This window comes from Macaca nemestrina, chromosome 2, assembly GCF_043159975.1.
Source record: "Macaca nemestrina isolate mMacNem1 chromosome 2, mMacNem.hap1, whole genome shotgun sequence".
Lineage (NCBI taxonomy): Eukaryota > Metazoa > Chordata > Mammalia > Primates > Cercopithecidae > Macaca > Macaca nemestrina.
The window spans coordinates 31,700,601-31,723,366 of NC_092126.1; the positions used below are offsets into that span (position 1 = coordinate 31,700,601).

General features: G+C 44.3%; 2 protein-coding genes across 9 annotated transcripts in view; one reads left to right on the forward strand and one right to left on the reverse strand.

Moving 5' to 3' along the window:
* LOC105490417 (raftlin, lipid raft linker 1) overlaps window positions 1-22,766 on the forward strand; it is a 203,413-nt gene that overhangs the window by 158,970 nt on the left and 21,677 nt on the right. For all 8 annotated transcript variants that reach the window (XM_011756010.2, XM_011756009.2, XM_011756007.2 and 5 more), the window contains one exon: window positions 2,541-2,656. In XM_011756010.2, coding sequence (XP_011754312.2) covers window positions 2,541-2,656 — 116 coding nt within the window. The remainder of the gene's footprint in view (window positions 1-2,540; window positions 2,657-22,766) is intronic.
* LOC105490419 (oxidoreductase NAD binding domain containing 1) overlaps window positions 7,615-22,766 on the reverse strand; it is a 91,381-nt gene continuing 76,229 nt past the window's right edge. Inside the window, exon 11 of the mRNA XM_071090859.1 lies at window positions 7,615-14,495. The gene's annotated coding sequence lies outside the window, so the exon portion shown is untranslated. The remainder of the gene's footprint in view (window positions 14,496-22,766) is intronic.

A 22,766-nucleotide genomic window follows, 5' to 3' on the forward strand; every position in this document is an offset into this window, starting at 1 on the left:
CTCCGTCTCAAAAAAAAAAAAAAAAAAAGAAAGACTGTACAGTTAAAATTCCCTTAAGCACTATAAACTTTCCCATATCACCACACCTTTACCAGCAGTGAGAATTTTCTTTTCAAAATTTGTCACCTTGCTAAATAAAAAAGAAGTTGAGGCCTGGAGCAGTGGCTTATGCCTGTAATCCCAGCACTTTGGGAGACCAAGGATCACTGGAGTTCAGCAGTCCGAGACCAGCCTCTACAATGGTGTGAGACCCCATCTCTACAAATAATAAAAACAGCTAGGGGTGGTGGCATGTGCCTGTGGTCCCAGCTACTGGGGAGGCTGTGGTGGGAGGATCACTTGAGCCCAGGAGGTTGAGGCTGCAGTGAGCCGTGATTGTGCCATGGCACTCCAGTCTAAGAGACAGAGTGAGACCCCATCTCAAACAAACAAACAAAAAAGAGATTGCAATTGTTTTTCAATGTTTACTGGCCATGGAAAGAGAGAGACAATTAATTAATTGCTAGTTTATGTCCTTTGTCTCTAATGGTGTTTTAGTATTTTTAACTATCTGTAAAAGCTTTTTACATATAAAAATATTGAGCTTAGTCTTTATTTTTGTTATTGTTGTTGCAAATAATTTTCTCATGTTGATGACCTTTTGTTTATGGGGTCTGTTGGGAGCCAAAGCTAAATATTGTTATATATTCACATCTGTCAGTCTTTTTCTTTGTGAATCTAGAAAATACTGGGAGTTCCAGGAACTCCAGTGTGATTCAGGGGACTTTCTGAATTTGTCTCCCTTCCTCCCCATGGAGAAAAAAAAAAAAAAAAAAAAAGTCATATTATTATGGATTTGTCCTATTAAAAATTGTCCTTTTAAAAGAGCATATCATTGAAATGTGCTTTGTATGTGCATTTGTTTACTAGGACTGTCATAAAAAAAATACCACACACCGGGTGGCTTAAACAACAGACACTTATTTTCTCTCAGTTCTGGAGGCTAGAAGTCCATGGTCAAGGTTCCAGCAACTTCAGTTTCTGGCTAGGGCTCTCTTCCTGGCTTGCAGACAGCCACCTTCCTGCTGGGTCCTCACGTGGCTTTTCCTCTTTACACGTGCCAGGTGAGGGAGAGAGAGGGCTCTGGTTTCTCTTCCTCTTCTAATAAGGACACCAGTCCTGTTAGACTAAGGCCCCATCCCACCCTAGTTAAAGGAGGACTAGGACCTCATTTAACCTTCCTAAAGGCTCTGTCTCCAAATATAGTCACATTGTGGGTTAGGGCTTCAACATACGAATTTTGGGAGGACACAATTCAGTCCATAATATTATGATTGAGCAGTGTTTATAGCATCAAATCTGGGAACCAGGAGAGATTGTCTGTCCATAATCCCACAGATGAGAGACCCAGCCCTTGAAAGAGTCACATCACCTTTCAGGATACAGCCCAGCCCCAAACCACTTGCTTCTAAGTCTTCTTTCCCCAAATCCCTTATCAAAATGGGCCTAGGACATTTACGAGCCATGTACCAAACAAAGGGGTAAAAGGTGCTTCCCTTAGTGTATTCTGTAAGGGCAAGGACTCTGTTCTGTATTTTTTTTTTTTTTTGGAGACAAGAGTCTCACTCTGTCTTCCAGGCTGAAGTACAGTGGTGCTATCTCAGCTCACTGCAACCTCTGCCTTCCAAGTAGCTGAGATTACAGGTGCACCCCACCACGCCCAGCTAATTTTTTGTATTTTAGTAGAGATAGGGTTTCACTGTGTTGCCCAGGCTGGTCTCGAACTCCTGAGGTCGGGGAATCTGCCTGCCTTGGCCCCCCAAAGTGCTGGGATTACAGGCATGAGCCACTGCGCCCAGCCCGTTCTATATTTCTTTTACCCTCGTTGCCTACGATAGTTTTTGATCATGCTATACATTTCATGTATACTTGTCGAATTGTACAGAGTTCAGAACCTGGTACATTGACTACAGCAGTGCCCAGGGAAACATTTCCAGTGGTAAATTATTTGGGAAAATTCCCTCTCCCCCACATTCCACCTCTTGACAAGAGCTGCCTAAAATGCTGTCTGGACAGCAGCCCACATCATGTGAACTTCCAAGAATCAACGCATCTAGAATGCATCTGACAAGCTCAGATCTGGTGTGTTATATCTCTTCCCTTTAAAAAAAAAAAAAAAACCCTCACCTAAATATAGTTTGCTTCTAAAAACTGTCTCTAAATGATTGTGTTTTACCCTGGATAAGTTCTCCCCAGTGCATCCTGACGCTGGAGCATGAAAAGGAAGGTAAACGCGTGAAATCAAATGGTGATTGCTAACAATGAAATTTGGGCTCATAAATCAAGGATATTATTCAAAACTGTGAGGTAAATTAGCCTCATTCATTCTGATAGGGCTAGATAGACTCTATGGCTGTATGTGCCTTCTTTAATTAACATGCTGAAAAGATGTTCTGATTGGGATTATTAATGAATGCAGTGGAAATGTTTGCTGCTTAGAAGACTTCTGCCACAGACGGTTTACAAACCACCCCCCACCCCGCCTTTTTCTTTTTCCACAGATTCCTTACATGGCTTAACAGATGGAGTATTCATCTTTGAAGCTGTTTCCACAGAAGATAGCAAAACCATACAGGGCTATGATGCGATTGTGGTTGAACAATGGACAGTCCTGGAAGTAAGTGTGGGGTTGGCAGCTCTGCTTCTTTTGTTTAGACAGCAATTGTTTTATCCGCCTGCTCCATCTGACCGTGGGGCTGTTGCTCAGCTGTGGCTTTCTTCTGAGAGGGAGCTGACCTGGTAGGTCCTAGAAGGACCCCCTTAGTCCTTTCATTCCCCTCTTTTCCCACCTCCAGGTAGGGGTGGACCCCGCTCTTCCCTTTCTGCAGGAAAAGCACATTGCGTGTGCCTGGCCATTTGGTGGAAGGAGACTTGTCGTTCATTAATTTGCATATAACTGACAACTCTAAGTGATATAAATGAGGACACATAGTTTGTGGCCTCCGTAATAATCAGAGCAGCATCGTTGTCAGAGCCAGACCCTGTGGCTCCCTGTGCCAGCTATCCTTAGAGTTATGCACATGAGCTCACTTAATCTTCACAATAAGCCTTTTAAGTAAATACTGTTATTGCCCCTGTTATATAGATGAGGAAACCGAGGCACAGAGAGGTTAGGTCCCTGGTCCAAGATTACACATTAAATACTGAAGAATGTATTTGAGAAATGTTGACTCATGAGGCCACCAAATTGCTGTGGGCAGGGGAATTCCTCAAACCATGTTCTGCTGGGACTTTGGAGGAGCGAATTTACTCCTAAGATTCACTAGTGTGTACCTGAAGGGCATTTCTCTAACTATGGAAGCGTGACTTTTTAGCCTACTCTCTTGCATACACAGCATCTGGGATATAAAGGGGGAAGCTATTTGGACATAGAGAGCTGAATTCTTGGTTTTTTTGTTTGTTTGTTTGTTTGTTTTTTGAGATAGCTTCTTGCTCTGTCGCTCAGGCTGGAGTGCAGTGGCATGATCTTGGCTCACTGCAACCTCCGCCTCCCGGGTTCAAGCGATTCTCCTGCCTCAGCCTCCAGAGTAGCTGGGACTACAGGCACCCGCCACCACGCCCAGCTGATTTTTGTACTTTTAGTAAAGACAGGGTCTCACCATGTTGGCCAGGCTGGTCTCAAACTCTTGACCTCAAGTGATCTGCCTGCCTTGGCCTTTAGAAGTGCTGGGATTACACCGTGAGCCACCGTGCCCAGCCATGGGCATAGAGAACTGATTTCTGAACACCATGGAAGAACACAGGATCGGCATTGCTGGGAGGGCCTCTGCCAAACAGGGCTCTCCAGGCCGAGGGAAGACAGGGGTGGATACAACTCTCTGTGAGGAGTGTGGGGCGCTGAGACCCACTAGACAGCCAGTGCTTGCCACACCCTTGTGCCTGCCAGAACTGCAGGCTCGAGGCAGTCCCTTGCCTGGTTATTGAAGTGGAGATGGGATGGGGCGTGAGTTGGATGTCTCCCGGGACACTATGACTCAGCTTTGAAGCTGCAGCAGTTCCCAGCATGCGTGAAGTGAGGAGCAAGGCTGTTGGGGGGCATGCCTGCGTCTGAACAGGGATGAGAAATAACTGCTTGCAAGTGTGATAGTAATGGAGTACCTGAAGGAACTAGAGTCGTCAGAAGCAGGAGTTGGAAAGTCACAGCATCCGGGGCTGGTTAGCGAAGGGGCCAGAAGTCCTGAGGGAAGTAAGGAACCAGGTGACGACCTGGTGTGAGATCAGCTCCACCAGTCACTCCTGTGTGACCCTGGGGCCCATGGTCTCTCCAGGGTCCATGCTCCTAACTAGAAATGGGATGCAGAGGAAGTAAGGCTCAGTCCAAGATGCCAAGTGAGTGTGGGCAGGTCCTGTCACTTCTCAGGACCCTGTCCTTCCTCAACTGTAGCTGGGCAGGTCACATGGCCCATCACGTGTGGTGGAGTGAAGGCTCCAGGTGGTGGTGAAATATGAAATGCCAAGAGTTGGGGATCTGAAGGACTGAGCAGCCGGCATTCAGTTTGCTCTGTAACATTTGGCTGTTAACAGTAGCGATGCATGGCTGCACCCAAAACATGTGCCTGAGCCGAGTGATTGGCAGACCATGGGGATGTGTGTAAAATTCCTGCTGTCTGTATATTAAAATGGCTGTTAAGGGAGGGCTCTGTGGTTCCTCAAAAAAGATGACTTGATGGCAGTGATCCAAAATCATCTATAAAATGGTTCTTAAAAATTAGTGTGACTGCAGGACCAGTAGCATCAGCATCACGTGGGAAGTTGTTAGAAATGCAGATTCTTGGACCCCACTCCAGATCTGCTGAACCCTCTGGGGGTGGGGCCTGGCAGTCTGCATTTTAGCAAGCCCTGCAGGAGATTCTGAGGCTCACTCCATTTGAAGAACCAGGGTGGGTATAGATGCCACTCCCATGTTGGAACTGTACCCCACAAGGTGATGGATTTGAAAGGGGGGACCCTGGAAGTGATAAGGCTGGGAAGGCTCCGCCCTCATGGATGGGATGAATGCCCTTAGAAGAGAGGCTGCAGACCACTGCCTCCCCTTTTTGGCCTTCTACCTTTGATCATGCAAGGACACCTACAGGGCACTATCTGTGAGGAATGGGCCTTTGCCAGACATTGAACCTGTTGGTCAGTGTCAAGATGCCTGATCTTGGACTGCCAGCCTCCAGAAATGTGAGAAACAAGTTTCTGTTGTTTATAAATTACCCAGCCTGTGGTATATTGTCATAGGAGTAGGAATGGACTGAGACAGAAATTGGTACCAAGAAGTGGGGCTGTTGCCATAACAAATACTTGAAAGTGTAGAAATGACTTTGGAACTGGGTAATGGGTAGATGCTAGAAGAGTTTGGACATGCAGGCTAGAAAGAGCCTAGATTGCTGTGAATGGAGTGTTAGGGTGATTCTGTTGAGGGCTCAGAAGAAGAGGAGAGCTGTAGAGAGGGCCTCAGACTTCTCAGAAATTATCTAAGTGTCATGATCAGAATGTTGGTAGAAATATGGACAGTAAAGGTCATTCTGATGAGGTCTTAGATGGAAATGAGGAACAAGGTATTGGAAACTGGAGGAAAGGCCATCCTTGTTATAAAGTGGCAAAGAACTTGGCTAAATTGTGTTCGTGTCCTAGCGCTTTGTGGAAGGCAGAACCAATGAGGGATGAACTAGGATATTTGGTGGAAGAAATCTCTAAGCAAAATATTCAGGGTGCAGTGTAGCTGTTCTTGGCTGCTGATAGTAAAATGCAGGAAGAGAGAAACCAACTGCAAATGGAGTTTGTAATCAGAAGGGAAGCAGAACTTAAAGATTTGGGAAATTCTCAGCCTGGCTTTGTTGTCAAAAATGAAAAAGTGTATTCAGAATAGAAAACTAAGGTTGGCTAAGCTACTGTTTGATAGGGAGATTGGTGCTGGTGGAAGGATGCCATATGCTATTCACCAAGACAATGAAAGAAAGACCTGAAGGCATTTCTGAGATCATCAAGGCTGCTGCTCCCATCAGAGGCCTGGAATGCCAACGCCTGGGGGACAGACCTGTGTCAAAGGAGGTGACTTGGGCATCCTCAGTATCTTCAGGCTCACTGCCCAGTGCTGTCTCAAGTTTCCGCTCCACGTGGTCAGGCTAACACAGCCTCTAAGATTGACATCTCCTGAAAGCAGATGGAGGAGAGATCTTGTGGGAAGACTGTACTCCTTGGTTTATGGGTTTCTCTTCCTCTTTGCAGCTGGTGGAAACAAGCTTCAGGAGTCAGCTCTGAGGTCACCTCCTGCAGGGTGAAAGAGCGCTCCTCTGTGTTCTCATAACTCTCTGGGCATGGCTCTATCACAGCTCCTGTTGTACTCCATCAGTGTTATTTATTTGTCCACTTTCCTCCCTCCACTGTGAGTTTCTTGGTCTGGGAATGTTCATCTTTGTTCTCCAAGGCACTCCAGTAAATGCTTGCTGATTGGGTTGAAGGCTTTTTGGTTCAGCCCAAGGTAGACTAGTGTTTCTCAAAATTGATCTCGTATCAGAATCACCTGGAGAGCTTTTAAAAACACAGCTATCCAGGCTCTACCCCTACTTCCTATTCAATGGGTGTCTTAGTCTGCTTGGGCTGCGTAACAAAATACCAGACTAGACAGATTAAACAACAGAAATTTCTTTCCTCTCAGTTCTGGAGGCTGAAAAGTCCAAGATCAAGGTTCTGTTGCGGTTTGGTTTCTGGTGAGGGCTCTCTTCCTGGCTTGCAGATGGCTGGCTTCTCACTGTATCCTCACATAGCTTTGCCTCTGAGCATGCACAGGTGGGAGGGGGCCACTCTGGTGTCTCTTCTTATAAGGACACTAATTCTGTTGGATCAGGGCCCCATACTTATGACTTCATTTAACCTTAATTACTTCTGTAGAGGCCCCATCTCCAAACACAGCCAAACTAGGGTTTGAAGCCTCAACATACACACTGTGGGAGGATATAAAATATTTAGTCTATAACGGTGGCTCTGAGATGGGGCCCAAGAATTTGCATTTTCTAAGACATTTTCAGATGAGCTGATGCTGCTGGTGTGGGAACCCCACCTTGAGAATCCCTGTCTTAGGGGAACTAAGTATAGACAGCTCTGTAACCAGCACAGCCCAGCAATGTCCAGTCCAGGACAGGTTCACCCACAGCTCAGCTCTTTGAAGAGGCTCCGTTAGACCCTGACTTGGGCCTGCAGACAGCCCCTCTCCTGCCTGCCCCTCTCTAAGGCTGAGGGTATTTTTCAAACTCTCATGTCTTCTACCCTCTACCAATTACTTCTTTTCCCCACCCTTTTGGCCTCTAGGAAAGATTTTTCCTTTTTAAGGCCTCAGCAGGTCCCTTTTGGCTTCTGGTTAACTGCTTTTCTGGTAACCACAGTCTTCCCAGGCAGGCCTATAATCTCTAGGGCTCTGACCACAAAATGTCCCTGACCAGTTCTTTCTCATGTCTCACAGTGGGGCCTGGTCTGTCCCTTTCCTGCTTCGTTACTCCTCCTGTGCTGATTCCTCAGCTCTGCGTAGATGTGCCATTCCGATTCCACCTTGTCTCGCTGGCTTCCCTCTCTCTTCACGCGCATGTACACATGCACACACGCAAATGTAGTGTGCGGACGGTGCAACATATTGGCAAGAGAGCAGTGATTCCAGAATCTGGCCTGAGTGTGCATCCTGCCTCTCTGATTCCCAGCTGAGTGATGGACTATGTGAAAAGCAAACCACCCCTGCTTTGTTTTTCTATTTTCAGTTGTATAAATGGGGATACTGGTAACGACCTCTCAAAGTTGATGAGAATTAAAAGAGAAAACATATTAAAAAGTTGTGAATGTAGAACGTGGCACATAGTAAGCCCTCATGACATACTGCTTTCTCGGTCAGTCACCTCGTATCATCATGAGACAGATCCTTCCCCCATTGCCTTTGTGGTATGCTAAAAGCACAGAGGCGGTTGGGCTAGGGTACCTGTAGAGTCAAATGCAAATAATTGCATTTTGCTCAGTTGGAAACCTACAGCCTAAAATTAAAGGCAGTTGTAAGATAAATGTGTATCCATAGGGCATTTATAACAGGTATTTTGTTGACTTTCTTTGAGTTTACAGTCTAGTGTGAGCAGAAAGGGTAATTCTTGGAAAGGAAAGGAAAAAAACTACATAAGATGAATAGGTAAAGAGCAAGATACAGACACAGAGACCTCTGCTTCCCTCTGAATCTGTGTATCTTTGAGCCTGACAGCCCATCAGAGCTTATAGACACCACCAGGTGCTACCTGAGCATAGAGACTTTTCCATGTTTATCCCTCTCCATGGAATATGTTCTAGAACATCAGTGCTTATCGTGAAATTTGGTGCCAGAATGGAACATAAGACAGTAGAAAAAGCACTTATAGCTGATGGCAACTGGTATGGTGGCGGGTGGGTTAATTGAAAAAGTCAAAGAGACCCAAAGAAAATCAGATTCCTATCTTACACATTTTATTTGAGTGTAAAGTATGTAAACACATGTCCATGTGCCAGTCTTTTTGAGTTGAGTGTCTGCTGAAGTAGAGTTCTGCCTCATCTTTCTCATATAAACCACACCCAAAGTGTGCTAACTACAATGTCCAGTATCAGTTTCTTTAAAGTATCAATGGAATCTGACTGCAGAATCCTTCTATGTTTTCATGATTTCTTTCTAGTCTTTCTAGTCCCCACGCCCAACACACATCTAATTCAGCCACAGTTGTTACTTTTTAGTGATTGTTCTTTGTTGAGTCTCTTCAAGGAATTCAACTTAGTTTTTTGAGAAACAACTTGTTTTTGCACTTATAGTTTATATGCTTTTAAATCATTTAAGACATGTAACTAGGAAAATGGGTCTAACTTATAGAAACACATACAGCTTACCCCTGACATGCTCAGTTGGTGAGGTCAGAAGGGCATGAGCATCCTAGAAAGCTGCTGCTGCCTGCGAGGACTTGACTTCTCTCAGGGTGGACTGGACTTCCGCGAGTACAGCTGCGGGGAGAATGGCTTAGGGCGTCATTACAGCCTCTGCAACCCCACAGACTTTGTCATGAGGCTCTGGAGTCAGCTCTTCTCCACTCTCTGCCTGCGTATTTAATCTTTTGTTAACTCCTATTTTATCTCATACTATTCGCTTCTGCCCATTTCCCCAGCCTGTCAAGACATTTCTGATCATGGTTATATCATCCTTCATTCTGGGGATCTTCCAGCCTTGGCTTCCCTGAAGGCTTCATATGTTTGGTGGCTCCTGGCTGGTCTCAATGGCAAACAGACTGGATCAAGGACACAGTCCTTGGCATGCTATAAGAATCTCTCCACCAGTGCCTGACACTAACCCAAACCATTCTGCAGTGGATTCAGGTGGCCCTGTTGTTCCACCTTCCGTTCCTCTCTTGTATTTACATGAAAGGCTTGATGAGATGCTTTTCTGTAACTGAAACCTACTCTGTCCTGTAACCCTGTCTCATAATCCTGTGTAACAACACATTAGGTCTCACTTGGTCTTCATGAAGTTCTGCAGGTTTCTGGGGCTCAAGCTTTTGTTTTCAAAGGCTCCCAACCATCTCTTTAAGAATCCACTCTAGGATTTGCCAGGGAGTAACATCAATTTCTATGGTTTCTAGAATTCACAGGGGAGCCAATATTTGTTCTTTTTAAACCATCTGGTTTTTTTCTTTTATTGCCACAGTTTCTCCAAGATAATTATTTTGGTTCTGAGATCATAGTCTTTAGTGCCAAAGACAGCAGTTCTCTGCCTTTTTCCTGTGATAGGGATGATTTTCCTGCAAATAATCACTCCCATGAAAGGCCCAGGAATCAACATCCAAACCCCTCCCAGGCTGCATCTCCATCCTTTCCCACCGCAAAGCGAATCATAGCACAGGTGAGTGCTATGGAGGTCAGAATAGCCTCAGCTCTATTTTAGCAGCTCTTTCAGTACTTTGACTGTTATCAAATTCGTGTGTGCCACTCACCTTGACAGTTACACACCTGTTTACAGAATAGTATGTATGGATGACTGCCTTTTCCTTAAAAAAAAAAAAAAGTGATTCATCTCAGCTTGAGCTCATTTAAAATTTTCAAGTTTGCTTCAGAGGGCATACTGCTAACATCTGCTAACAATTTGAAATGCCCACGCCCATCCATGACTCAGCAATTTCATACTTCACGTCCATCTCTTCTAAAGAAACAAATGCATGTGTTCACAAGAAGGCACAGACAAGGCTATTATCTCAGCATTATTTGTAATATCAAAAAAGGTAACAATATTCATGTCCATCAGTAGGGGAATGGTTAAACAAAAGATAATATATTCTTATTATAGATTAGGTCATTCTGTATAAGCTGACATGGAAGGAATTGCAGGAAATGTTAAACAAGAAAACTAAGTTGCAGAATTATCCTGTGATGGTTAATTTTATGTCAACTTTGCTGGGCTATGGTACTCAGTTACTTGATCAAACACCAATCTAGATGTTGCTATAAAAGTATTTTGAGATGCGATTACCATTCGCCTCAGTAGAAAAGTAAAGCACACTACCCTTCATAATGTGAGTGGACCTCATCCAATCAGCTGAAGGCCTTAAGAAAAAAGATTGAGATCCCAGAAGAAGGAATTCAGCCTCCAGACTCAAAACTGCAACATCGACTCCTGCTGGAATTTCCAGCCTGCTGGGCTACCCTGCAGACTTTGGATTTTACATCCCCCACAGTCATGTAAGCCAGTTCCTCAAAATGAATCTTTCTAGATACAAGATAGCCTACTGATTCTCTTTCTCAGGAGAATCCTGATGAACACAGATATAAATGCTGTGATGCCATTAATGGGGAGAAAACTTCACAGAGTCTCTTAGACTTTAGCCATATTTGTCTCCTTGTAGAAAAGAAAGTAAAATAGGAGTTGAATAATCCCATTTTTATTGTCTTGAACATACTCTTCTTGTGCAACTTCTTGCTTTCAGCATGATTTTAAACGGTGTGTGTGTATACGTGTGCACACACGCACATATGTAATTCGCATATCTCATCTCATTCTAGGCTGAGGTGCATATGTGTATACCTCACGCCACCTGCACACCTCAGCTCATTCCAGGCACAACATTCCTCCTCTTTCGGGTTTGCCTCATTTCTGTCACCATCCCTGGAGGCTCAGGTACCCCCTTCTGTCCTTGTAAATTCACACTCATCTATCTCCACAGCGACAGTGGTTTTCCTTAGTTGCCTCCAACTTTTAGGGTGACATGTCCACCTGGAGCCAGCGGGCCTGTGAGCATTTCTTGTCATGGGGCCATATTAAACTTTCCCCTGAGCCTCTGAAATTCTTTCTTCTTGTCTCTGGAGAGGGCCTCTAGTACTCTTCTGCTATTAGGAACTTCACAGAGAAAAGCTTACTTTGTACAGTTTGTGTTGCCCAGGTAAGTCATTTCCCTTCCCATAATGATGGGGAAGAGATTACATTTAGAAATAGTGACCCCAAAAGGTCATGATCTGATTATTGAGTCCTGACTTCTGATCTGAAGCTTTGACCCTGTCCTCGGATACTGGAGCCTGGGATGGCTGTCTGTCCCTCTTTTATCTCTTTTAGCCATTATTTTCCCTCTGCCTCCTCCTTGGCAGCAGCCACTTGCTTGGGCGTTCTGAAATGTATGTGGATTGTGGCAGTGGCAGGACACAGAGATGATGGGCTATTGGACCAAAACCAGCCCTCCTGCTCCCCCATGGGGCAGGTGGGCTAGACTAATCCATGAAAGAATACATAAGAATGAAAACCATTTGAGATGGTGGAGATTAGAGGTTCCATAACAGAACTCTCAGGGAACTGGGAAACTCCATAGGCTCAAAGGGAATGACTGCTCTTTGATGCCCAGGAACAAGGATGCAAAGGGGCGTTTGCTGACGCCCCACACATCAAGGAGCCTCGGGAAGAAGAGCCTACAAAGGAAATAGGAAGGCATTCAAGGCTAATTGTGCCCTGCTGACCAGAAGTGCCCTGGGAGAGAGCAGAGACTGAGCAAGGCCTCCTGGACACACTGGGCTCCAGCTGGGTATTGGCAGTCAAGTCAGGACTTGAATGGGCTAAGGGATTGAGTGTGGGGGCTCCCTGCTGTGGGAAGTGACAGGAGCAGAGGCCAGCTGGAAGAGAAGGCACATCTATTAATTTTTTTTATAATTAGAACACATAATGGATAATGTGGGTGAGCTCCCAGATGCCTCTGATAATGGATAATGTTGGTGATCTAGATGCCTCAGCTCCCTTTTTACCATCGTGCTTTCACCTCAAGCAGGCAGCACTTGTGCCTCTTAGCAGAGCCCTGCCCCTGAGCTCCAGGAGCCTGCCCTGCTTTAAGCAACAAGAGCCACAAGTGCCCTGAGGCGGTCCTCGTCAATGACAGAGGAGTGTGGGTGTACGAAAGCTCTGCTCCCTGGCCTCAGAGGGGGACAACTCTGAGCGTAACTCACCCCTCAGAGCTCCCCACAGGATCAGACTAAGCCACTGGTCACGGGATGTCCTTAAAACTGCGTCCTTCCTGGGCCGCTGCTACTGTGTTGTCCGACTTCCCCCACTCCCTCACTGGCAGCACATCCTTAATAAGTTACTTGCACATGAATACTTGTCTTAGTGTCTGCTTCTAGGGAACCTGGCCTAAGAGCATGTGTAAAAACAATTCCATTCAGGAATATTACATTGCAAATTGAGATAAAAGTTACTGGAGGTTTTATAGTAATTTTAAACAAAATGCTGACAGTGCAAATGTGTATATAGTAAAGACTGAATCCTCCTCTCTCCTCTGACCCTCACTTCCCTAGTTTCCCTTTCACAGAGAACGCTCCTTCCAGAGAGAAGGTGGTATACACACAGAGGTGGGTGTGCACGCAGAGCTGGGTGTGCATCTGTATAACGGAGAGGCAGAGGGAGATTTTATACACATAGAGGAGAAGGCCGAGTAGAGAGTTGAAAATGCTTTGAAGATTAATGAGGCCACAAGACAAGGAATGCCAGCAGCCAGTAGCGCTGGAAAAAAACAAGCGGATTCTCCCCCTGGCCTCCAAAAGGAGCAGGGGCCTGTTATAACCTTGATTTTTGACCCAGTGATCCTGATTGTGAACTTCTGACTTCCAGAACTGTGAGAAATTTCTATTGTTGTAATCCATCAATTTTGTGGTCATTTATTATAGCCACCCTAGGAAATGGATATAACATGCATGGATGTCTCTCCAGGGTCACCCTGTAGGGAGTCCTTGACAGTATGTTTGCATGTGAAGAGTCTGGGGGAAGACTTTGTGGTTGAGGCAAGGGCCTGGACTTCTTGCAATGGGTTGAAAGGAGCCATAGTGGGATTTTCATCAGAGAGCTGTACATTGGGACAACTGGCCCTGGAGAAAGGGCCAGAAAGGTGGATAGAGCAACAGAAGCCCAGGGAAATAGAATAAGGGTGGTGGTCATGGGTATCAGTTAGGTTGCTTTCCACTGTTCATAGCAGGAAATCCGACTAAAAGTGGCTTAAGCCGTAGGGGTGTTCATCTCATCTCACTGAGCAGGAAGTCTAGAGCAAGATGGGGAGGTTGCAGAGTCAGCTTTTTCAATGGCTTAAAGATGCCACCAGAGACCCAGGTGCTGCCATCTTTCTGTACTCATCCTCAGCCTGTCTGCGGGCCTCTCCTCATGATCCTCACAAGGTGACTGTGGCAAATCTAGGTGTCTCATGCAAATATGATGACAATGGTGAACAGGAGCAGTTTTTTCCTGCCACATGTCCCTTTTTATTAGCAAGTAAAACCTTTCCCAGAAACCCCCAACAGATTTCCTCAGGTCTCATTGGCCAGGGTTGAGTCACAGACCCATGCCACTTGTCAAGAGTCATGCTTGTCCAGGCCTGGGGGGTGTCAGTGAGGAAGGAGGCCTGGGCCATCGAGGGGCTGTTGGCTTTGGCAGCCAACAGAATGTGCCACTGAGGGGGACTAGCAAGGCAGGATGCTCCTAGAGGTATTTTCAAGACTGGACTTGTTGACGGTCTGGATAATGAGATGACAAACGGAAGTGTTTGACCTTTAATCTTTATCTGCACTTTTTTCTTCCATAAACTCAATTGTCCTATTTTCTCAGACATCCATATTTCACTTCATATACAACATTTAGTGATACAAGTAAGATATACCTTTTTAAAAATTTATCCAACAAATAAATATTGAGTTCCTACTGTGTGTCAGCCACTGTGACAGCATGATGAATGGATGAAATTCAGGCAGGCAGGATTGATTCCATTTAGTCAAGGGAAGGAGTGTAGTCATTAAAAATGAATGCCCACCCCCTGGCCTTTCCACATTCATCAATAATTCCTCTTCATTGTCAAGCTTCCTGAGGGGTGCTGGAAGACCTTAAATCACAGAAACCTTTTAAATCTGACGAGGGGAGAGGCAAGTATGCCATTCTGGTGAAGATCATGGGGCAAAGTGAATTTCGATTCTTGCTGCAGAGGAAGAAAGGATGAAACAAATGATCACATTTTCAAAATCCTGTGACAAATGCGGTTTAAAATATTCAAGGTACACCACAGAACGACAAGAAATAAGTGTATTAGGGTTCTCCAGTAAAAAAAAGAACCAGTAGGAGATTATGCACACACACACAAAGACACAAAGAGATTTATTATAAGGTTTTGGCTCATGTGATTATGGAGACTGAGGAGTCCCACAGTCTGCTGTCTGCAAGCTGGAGACCGAGGAAAGCCAGTGGTATAGTTCAGAGGCCTGAGAGCTGGCAGCTGATGGTGCGGATTCCAGTCCAGGTCCCAAGCCCTGAGAACCAGGAGCAACAAGGGCAGAAGATGGACATTCCTGTTCAAGCAGTCAGGCAGTGTTAATTCAGCCTTCCTCCACCCTTTTGTTCTGTTCAGGTCCTCAATGACTGGATGATGTTCACCCACATTGGGGAGGGCCATCTGGTCTACTCAGTTGGCCCATTCAAATGCTAATCTTTTCCAGAAACACCCTCACAACATGCCCAGAAATAATGTTTATGCATCCTGTGGCAAGTTAAGGGCTCAATGTGATAACAAGGGCTATATCTTTAGGTTTTCCCAATGTGTTTGAGATAAAAGGGTTGGAGATAATTCTATCAGAGCTTTAAACACACACACACACACACACACACACACACACACACACACACACACACACACCCTACTTATTATCTTACAGTTTCTGGGCCAGAAATCCAGGTGAGCTGAACTGGGTCCTCTGCTGCTTAGGGTCTCAAAAGGCTGAAATTGGATGTCAGTAGAGCTGTGTTCCTTATTAGAGGCTTTGGTGGGGAAGAATCCACTTCCAAGTTCATTTAGGTTGTTGGCCTTGTGGTTGCAGGTCTGAGGTCCTTGTTTTCTTGCAGCAGTTATCCAGGAGTTGCTCTTTGCTCCTAGGGGCTGCCCCCATTTCTTATGCTTTCCATGTGGCCCCCTAAAAGAGCTTTTCAGATGCATGAGAGCCACAGATGAAGAGAGGGCAAATGGTTCTCCAGAGACAACTGAAGTATATTAAATCAGTGAGCATAAAAGGTTGGAGGGTGTTCTTGTAGTTATGTGTTCACTCATCACCACTCCTTGAAATATGTTCTCTGAAATTTGCCTGGCCAAGGCTTTTAATACAGCTAAATAAAAAGGAAGGGCCTATGGGTGGTGTATAACTGGTTGAGAGGCCGTACTTGGCAATGATGTGCTTTCATTGGGAGGAGGTCTTTCTTCATGGGCTTTCTGATGCCATCCTGTGCCTTGTCCTGTTTCACATCTTTTTCAGGGGCTTGTGTAGGGATCTAGAAGGTGGTGGACCCGAAGAGACCTGATTCTGGGAGGCCACAGAATATCTTGGGTGGCCCTCGGGATCTAAAGAACATAGATGCTCTTGGGCTCCACAAAAGCATTCCAGTTGGGCAAAGGGGAAGAAAGCCAGGTCATGTCTGAGAGTGGGGAAGACTCTGAAGCACCCACCCATGCCAGGGTCAACCAGAGCTGCTTGTTCTAAATGTATCTGTTTTTACATGTTGTTTCTAAATCAGATTATAGTTGATGCTTAAAGGAAGCATCCTACTAATAAAAAAAAAAAAGAAAAGAAAAGAAACAAAACAACCTTGAAAATTACTGATCTAATCCATTTCCTTTTTTGAGTAGGTTTTCCAGACTTCTTAAACCCCTCCAATCTCTTACCTCTTAGTATATGAATATTGGACTAAAAACCAGTTCAATAAATGTAATAGGAATACATTTAAGTATCAACAAATTGCATTTAAGCTCAAAAAAGTCAATAATATAGAATGGCGAATACCTGATTTGACAATAATTCCAAAGAAAAAGAGTTAATAAAGGCCAAGGATGTCTCTACTGCTTCCCTCCAAGTGCTCTGGGCTGTGACCCAGTGAACATTTCCAGATCACAGCCCATGTTTCTTTGGGCTCACTCTCTGCTGAGACCCTGCTCCACCTCCGATCTTCACTTTTGAGGCAGTTGCTCGCCCTTTCCAGCCCAACCGTAATGCCACCAGCTTTGTGGGGCCATCTATAAGACTATCAGCGGGCTTTGCTCTCCCTTCCTTTTTAAACAACCACATTTCACCTTACCTAGGAATTACTGAAGTTACCAAATTGCTATGCAAAGTCCTTGAGTCAGGGACCAGCCATTCCTTATATTCATGGTTTCTGGATCCAAATTAGTTCCTTTTGTGTTGCAGTTTTTTTTTTTTTTTTTAACAAACATTGATTGAATAAATAATTGGATGAGGTTAGCACTGCTTAGAAAAGATATCTTTGACCAAATTTATGAAAACACATGCATGAAGGACTTCTCCCTCTTTTCTTCAGTCTACTGCTGGCTGACTTGGAGTCTTAGGTTCCACCATGACCACCATATTGATGAGAAACATAGACTCTAGGGTACAGGTGAGAGTGACAGCGACGGGGGAGACACCTGGAAATGATGGGAAACAACTGGACATGTTTATCTTGGAGGAGGAAAAAACAAGGGCAATCAGGTAGCTGGCTTCCTCATATCTTTGAAGGGCTGACTTACGAGAAAGGAAGTAGACTGTTTTTGTTGGTTGTAAGGGAAAAACTAGGTCTAATTGGAGAGTGTATGTGGAACTCTTTAGCAGAGGAAGTGGCTGGGGCCTAGGATTGTCAACTCCCAGATGCTGGTGTGACTCGGATGTTCCATTACCACTAATTAGGAGGGATGTTTTAGGCAGGAAGGACTAGCGCAGTGGTTCCCAAACCTTGGTAGTCCTCAGAATCACCTGAGGACTTATTAAAAATTCACATTCTGGCTGGCTAGCTCATGCCTGTAATCCCAGCTCTTTGGGAGGCTGAAGTGGGAGGATTGTTTAAGCCCAGGAGTTCAAGACCAGCCTGGGCAACATAGTGAGACCTTGTCTCTCTACATTAAAAAAATAAAAATTAGCTGGGCATTGTGGTGTGTGCCTGTATTCCCAGCTACTCAGAGGGGCTGTAGTGGGAGGCTCACTGGAGCCTGGGAGTTTGAGGCTGCAGTGAGCTAAGATCATGCCATTACACTCCAGCCTGGGTGACAGAGCGAGAGTCTGTCTCAAAAAAATAACAAAAAACACTTTGGGAGGCCGAGGCAGGCAGATCACGAGGTCAGGAGATCGAGACTATCCTGGCTAACACGGTGAAACCCCGTCTCTACCAAAAATACAAAAGATTAGCCCACCGTGGTGGCGGGTGCCTGTAGTCCCAGCTACTCGGGAGGCTGAGGCAGGAGAATGGTGTGAACCTGGGAGGCGGAGCTTGCAGTGAGCCGAGATTGCGCCACTGCACTCCAGCCAGGGGACAGAGCGAGACTCCATCTCAAAAAAAAAAAAAAATTAATTAATTAAAAAAATAAATAAATAAATAAATATGCATTCGCAAGTCACTCTGCCTCCCTGGAAACTCAAAGTCAGAAGGTCTGGCGGGTGGGATTAGGGATCTGCATGTAAAAAAATTCAGCCAGGCCCAGCAGCCACTGGACTAGAGGTCCACCCTGACCCCTTCCAGCTTGAATAAGCTGGGCATGCATGTTGACATGCTGCTTTTAAATCAGTGGCCTCTTTAAACATCCTTTTGGGGTGAAGTGGCAAATTGTGCTTGGCAAATTAGACTTAAGGATTGAGAACTAGTCTAGTGAGGGCAAGAGGCCTCTGCTTTCATTCTTATAACTTTTTTCTTTTTATAAAAGTGATCCATGGACACTTTCTCAAAATGTTAAACATAGTTACCATATGACCCAGCAATTCCACCCCTGTATTTAAGAGAAGTGAAAACATATGTCCATATAAAGACCTATGTACATTAATGTTGATGGCAGCTTTATTTGTAATGTCCAAAAAAGTAGAAACAATTTAAATGTTCATCAAATGATAGATAAACTATGGTATATCTGTATAATGGAATATTATTTGGCAATAAAAAGGAGTAAAGATATATGCTACATGTATGAACCTTGAACATATGCTAAAGTGAAAGAAGCCAGTTGCAAAAGACCACATATTATATGAATCCATTTATATGAAATATCCAGATTAGGCAAGTGCATAGAGACAAAAAGTGGACTTGTGGTTGCCTAGGGGTGGGTGGGGGAAGAGGGGACTGACTGCTAATAGGTACAGGGTATTGGTGTGGGGAGTGATGAAAGTAGTCTAAACTTAGATTGTGGTGATGGTTGTACAACTCTGAATATATTATAAACCACTGAATTGTTGGCTTTAAATAGGTGCATTTTAAGATACTTCAATTGTATATCAATAAAGATGTTGAAAAAAGTGACACGTGGTCATTAAAGATAATTTAGAAAATACAGGTAAAGAAAAGAAAGCAAAATAAACCCCCACTTTCAGCATCACTGGAAGATAGCTGCATAACATCTTAGGATAATCCTTCCTGTGTATATTCTGTCTATATTTGCATATTTTTTACAAAAATGATATCATACTCTTCATACTGTTATACATTTGGGTATGTAACTGTATCCTGAAAATGTTCCTGTTATTAGGCTTTTACTTCATTATTTTTAATGGCCATAGAGTACTTCAATCTATGAACAATTTTATTTTAATTTATTTAATTAGTTTTCCATTGGTGGGTTTTTGCTGACTTCAATTTTCTTGCTCTTATAAACCATTAATATTCTTTAGCAATATCACTGTAATTCATGTCAGTTTTGATTCAAGGTCCTTACTGTTTTTAGAAAAATAAACTTTCTATTTTAGAGTAGTTTTAGGTTCATACCAAAACTGAACTGAAACCACAGAGTTCCCATACAGTATGTAGCCTTTCCAATTGGCTTCTTTCACTTAGTAATATGGATTTAAGGCTCCTCCAATCTCGAGAGCTCATTTCTTTTTAGTGCTGGATAATATTTCATTGTATGGTTCTACTGCAGTTTCTCTATCAGTTACTGAAGGGCATCTTGGTTGCTTCCAAGTTTTAGCAATTATGAATAAAGCTGCTGTAAACTGCCATGTGTAGGTTTCTGTGTGGACAAAAGTTTTCAGCTTATTTGGGTAAATAACAAGGAGTATGATTGCTGGATCATATTGTAGAATATGTCTAGTTTTGTAAGAAACTGCCAAACTGTCTTCTGTAGTGGCTGTACCATTTTGCGTCCCCATGACAGTGAATGCGAGTTGCTATTGTTCCACATCCTCGCCGGCATTAGGTATTGTCAGTATTTTGGATCTTGGCCATTCTAATGTGGCATCTCATTGTCTTATTTGCATTTCCCTAAAGACGTATGATGTTGAGCATCTTTTTATATGCTTATTATTTGCTATCTGTGTATCTTCTTTGGTGAGGTATTTGTTCAGATCTTTTGCCCATTTTTAAATTGGGTTGTTTTCTTATTGTTTAGTCTATGAATTCTTTGTATATTTTGGATAAAAGTCCTTTATCAGATATGGCTTTTGCAGATATTTCTCTTAGTCTGTGACTTGTCTTCTCATTCTCTTGAGGCCTTTACTTTTTGAAATTAGTGAATTTTTATCCCATGAAAACAAATTTTACCTTTGATTTTACCTTGAAAATTCTTGATGTTGTTCAGAAGCGGGTTTGGACAAGAAGGTGAGGGGTAGGGAGTAGCACAAAAGCATTATTCTATTTAGAATCTATTTGGGCCACAGGATTCTGCAGAGTTACCTTCCTGTATAAAGACAAAGTCACTTTGAAAGAAGCAGATACACTCGTCTCCATTAAATGTTTGTTGGATGTTTTGTTTTTCAGTCTCCATCAGTTGGCTTTTGCTGTGTAACTAACCATTCCAAACGTAGTGGCTTCAAATAACCATGTATTAGCTCATGATTCTTTAGGTCATCTGATCAATTCTTTAGCCATAGGGCAACCCTACTGATCTCTGCTAGGCTCTCTCATATGTCGGCTGATGGCTGAATGATCTAGAGTGGCCTGACTCATATGTCTGGCAGTTGGCTAGAACACAGCCTGGTGTATCTTAACATTCAGTAAGCTAACCTGAACCTCTTCACAGGATGGCAGCCACAGGATTCCCAAGAGCAGCAAGTGGGCAAGCCCCAACGTGCCAGCTTAGTTCATGCCGCAGTTTGCATCACATTTTTAATGTACTATTGGCCAAAGAGAGTCACAAAACCAGCTCAGAGTCAAGAGATGGAGAAACAGACACTACCTCCTGATAGGACCCTCCATAACACACGGCAATGGAACAGAAACAGGGAAGAAACAAGTTTATGTGTGGCCAGGTAAATAATGGCCTTGTGCTTGATGGCCAGTACATGACTGTATCTAATTTTCATACGTGAATATACTTCCAACTTCCACATACAAAATGCCCATAAAATGGTAACACAGCATCCTGGCAAATTAATTCACATTTTTGGTGGCAAACTCATGTCTCATTTTAGGTATGATTTACAGCAATTTTGATAAGACTTTGAGGATACAAGACAATGGTGGCAGAACCTACCCCAAAAATGCTAGCACAGGTGCATTTATTCACTCACTCAACAACTAATTATCAAACAAATACTTCCTTAAGTGCCTGGGATTCATCAGGAAGAAGATAAACTCCTTGCCTTTGTGGAATTTGTGTTCTACTGCAGGGGCAGAAAAACAAGGAAGTGCTAATTTGTGATCAATATGCGGAAATGGTAGGACAGGGAACAGAGTGACGGGGGGGTTTTCTAGAGGACCCCAAATAGGGTTGTCCAGTCTCTCTGAGACCATTTTCATTTTCTTGACTTTGGTTTTTTCATCATTGGTTTGTCCCATGGTAGGTGTCAGTGCAGATGCTGATGGGGACCCGGCAGTGCATCTGTTATGGCTCTGGTGGATTTATCTCCGGTAGAGCAGGGAGCCAGACAGAGTGGGAGGCGGATTGCAGGACTTGTGGCATTGGACTAATGAACAGCCAGAGGTCTGATCTGTCCTGAAGGCAGGATATTCCAGCTGGAGGTTTCTGGCACCTCAGAAGCCCTATCAGAGATGGGTCCTCAGAGAGCATGCTGTGGGATTAGTGCGATGCAGTTTGGTTTAAATAAGAGCAAAGCATAAGGAAGGAGGGCTGAGCAAGACTTGTGGTAGCCATAGCAACATGATACTGACAGTTGAGTCACCAGTCACCACAAGGAGAGTACTGGCCAACTGCGATTGCCCCAGCACGGCTTGAGAACCTGGCACCTTTGAAGTTACCAGGCAGAGAAAGTCAGGGAGAGAGAAATTCATCGTGTTGAGCTTTTCCCAGCATCCCATGTCTTACCAATCCCTTCCTTAGTGAGTCAAGGCTGTGACAGCCCAGCGCATGGTGTGTTGTGTGGCTCTGTTCATTGTTAGCTAGGACCGTGAAATCACCTTTAATCTCCATTTCCCCCTCTCTTAAGGTTTTGAACCAACCTTTATTCAGAGACCTCTTCTGGGTTTGCATTTTATGATTATCAGTAAGCTGTTGGGAATCCACTGCTGATAGGTGGAGGGGACAAAGTTGACACTTTTGGGTTCTAGAATTCCTGCAGACTGGCTCTCTCCCCAGGTCCCCAACTCCAAAATAAACATCTTTTAATTATACACTTCAGAAAAGCTTTTTTTTCCAATCCCCTTTCTTTTGTCTGGGTAATAGGTAAGGTGAAAAATCAGAAAGGCTAAAGTTATGATGTAGGATCCCTCATTCACCTCTGATGGTCTAAAGAGAGTAATAAAGTGGCAAGTCCCATTTACCCCCAGAGAGCCTAGTTTTCTGTCTCATCAAAGCTAGTGGGAGGGACTTGGCAAGTCTCTGGATGAAGAAAATTTCTTTTTTAATTGTTATCAAACAAAGCTGTTTCTAAGTTGGCCTGGGAGGACCCCCTCGCCCTGAAGCAATCAACGTGTGTTTAAGATGTCAGCTTCTGGAGGACAGGAGCCCTGTGCTGTTGTGTACGTGGTTCTGATGAGCAGCTGACAGGATGTGACGGCTTTGTGTTGCTTAACCACAGTCAGAACTGCAGTGCCTGTCCCTGCTATGGGTCAGCGTTGGCCCCAGCCGTCGCCCCTTAGCCTCCGCGCGTCTGGCCTCATTACCTTCCCTGTGATCAGGAGCCCTGCATGGTCGCATGCCTTGCCTGGTTCTCATTCTGCTCATGCAGGTGTGTGTGGGCAGATACCCCTGATAAAAAGGATGCATGCCATCTCCCGCCCTTCCATCCGGTAGCCCCTTTCTTCTTTCTGCCTTCCAAGTAACTGACATAAGAGAAACCAC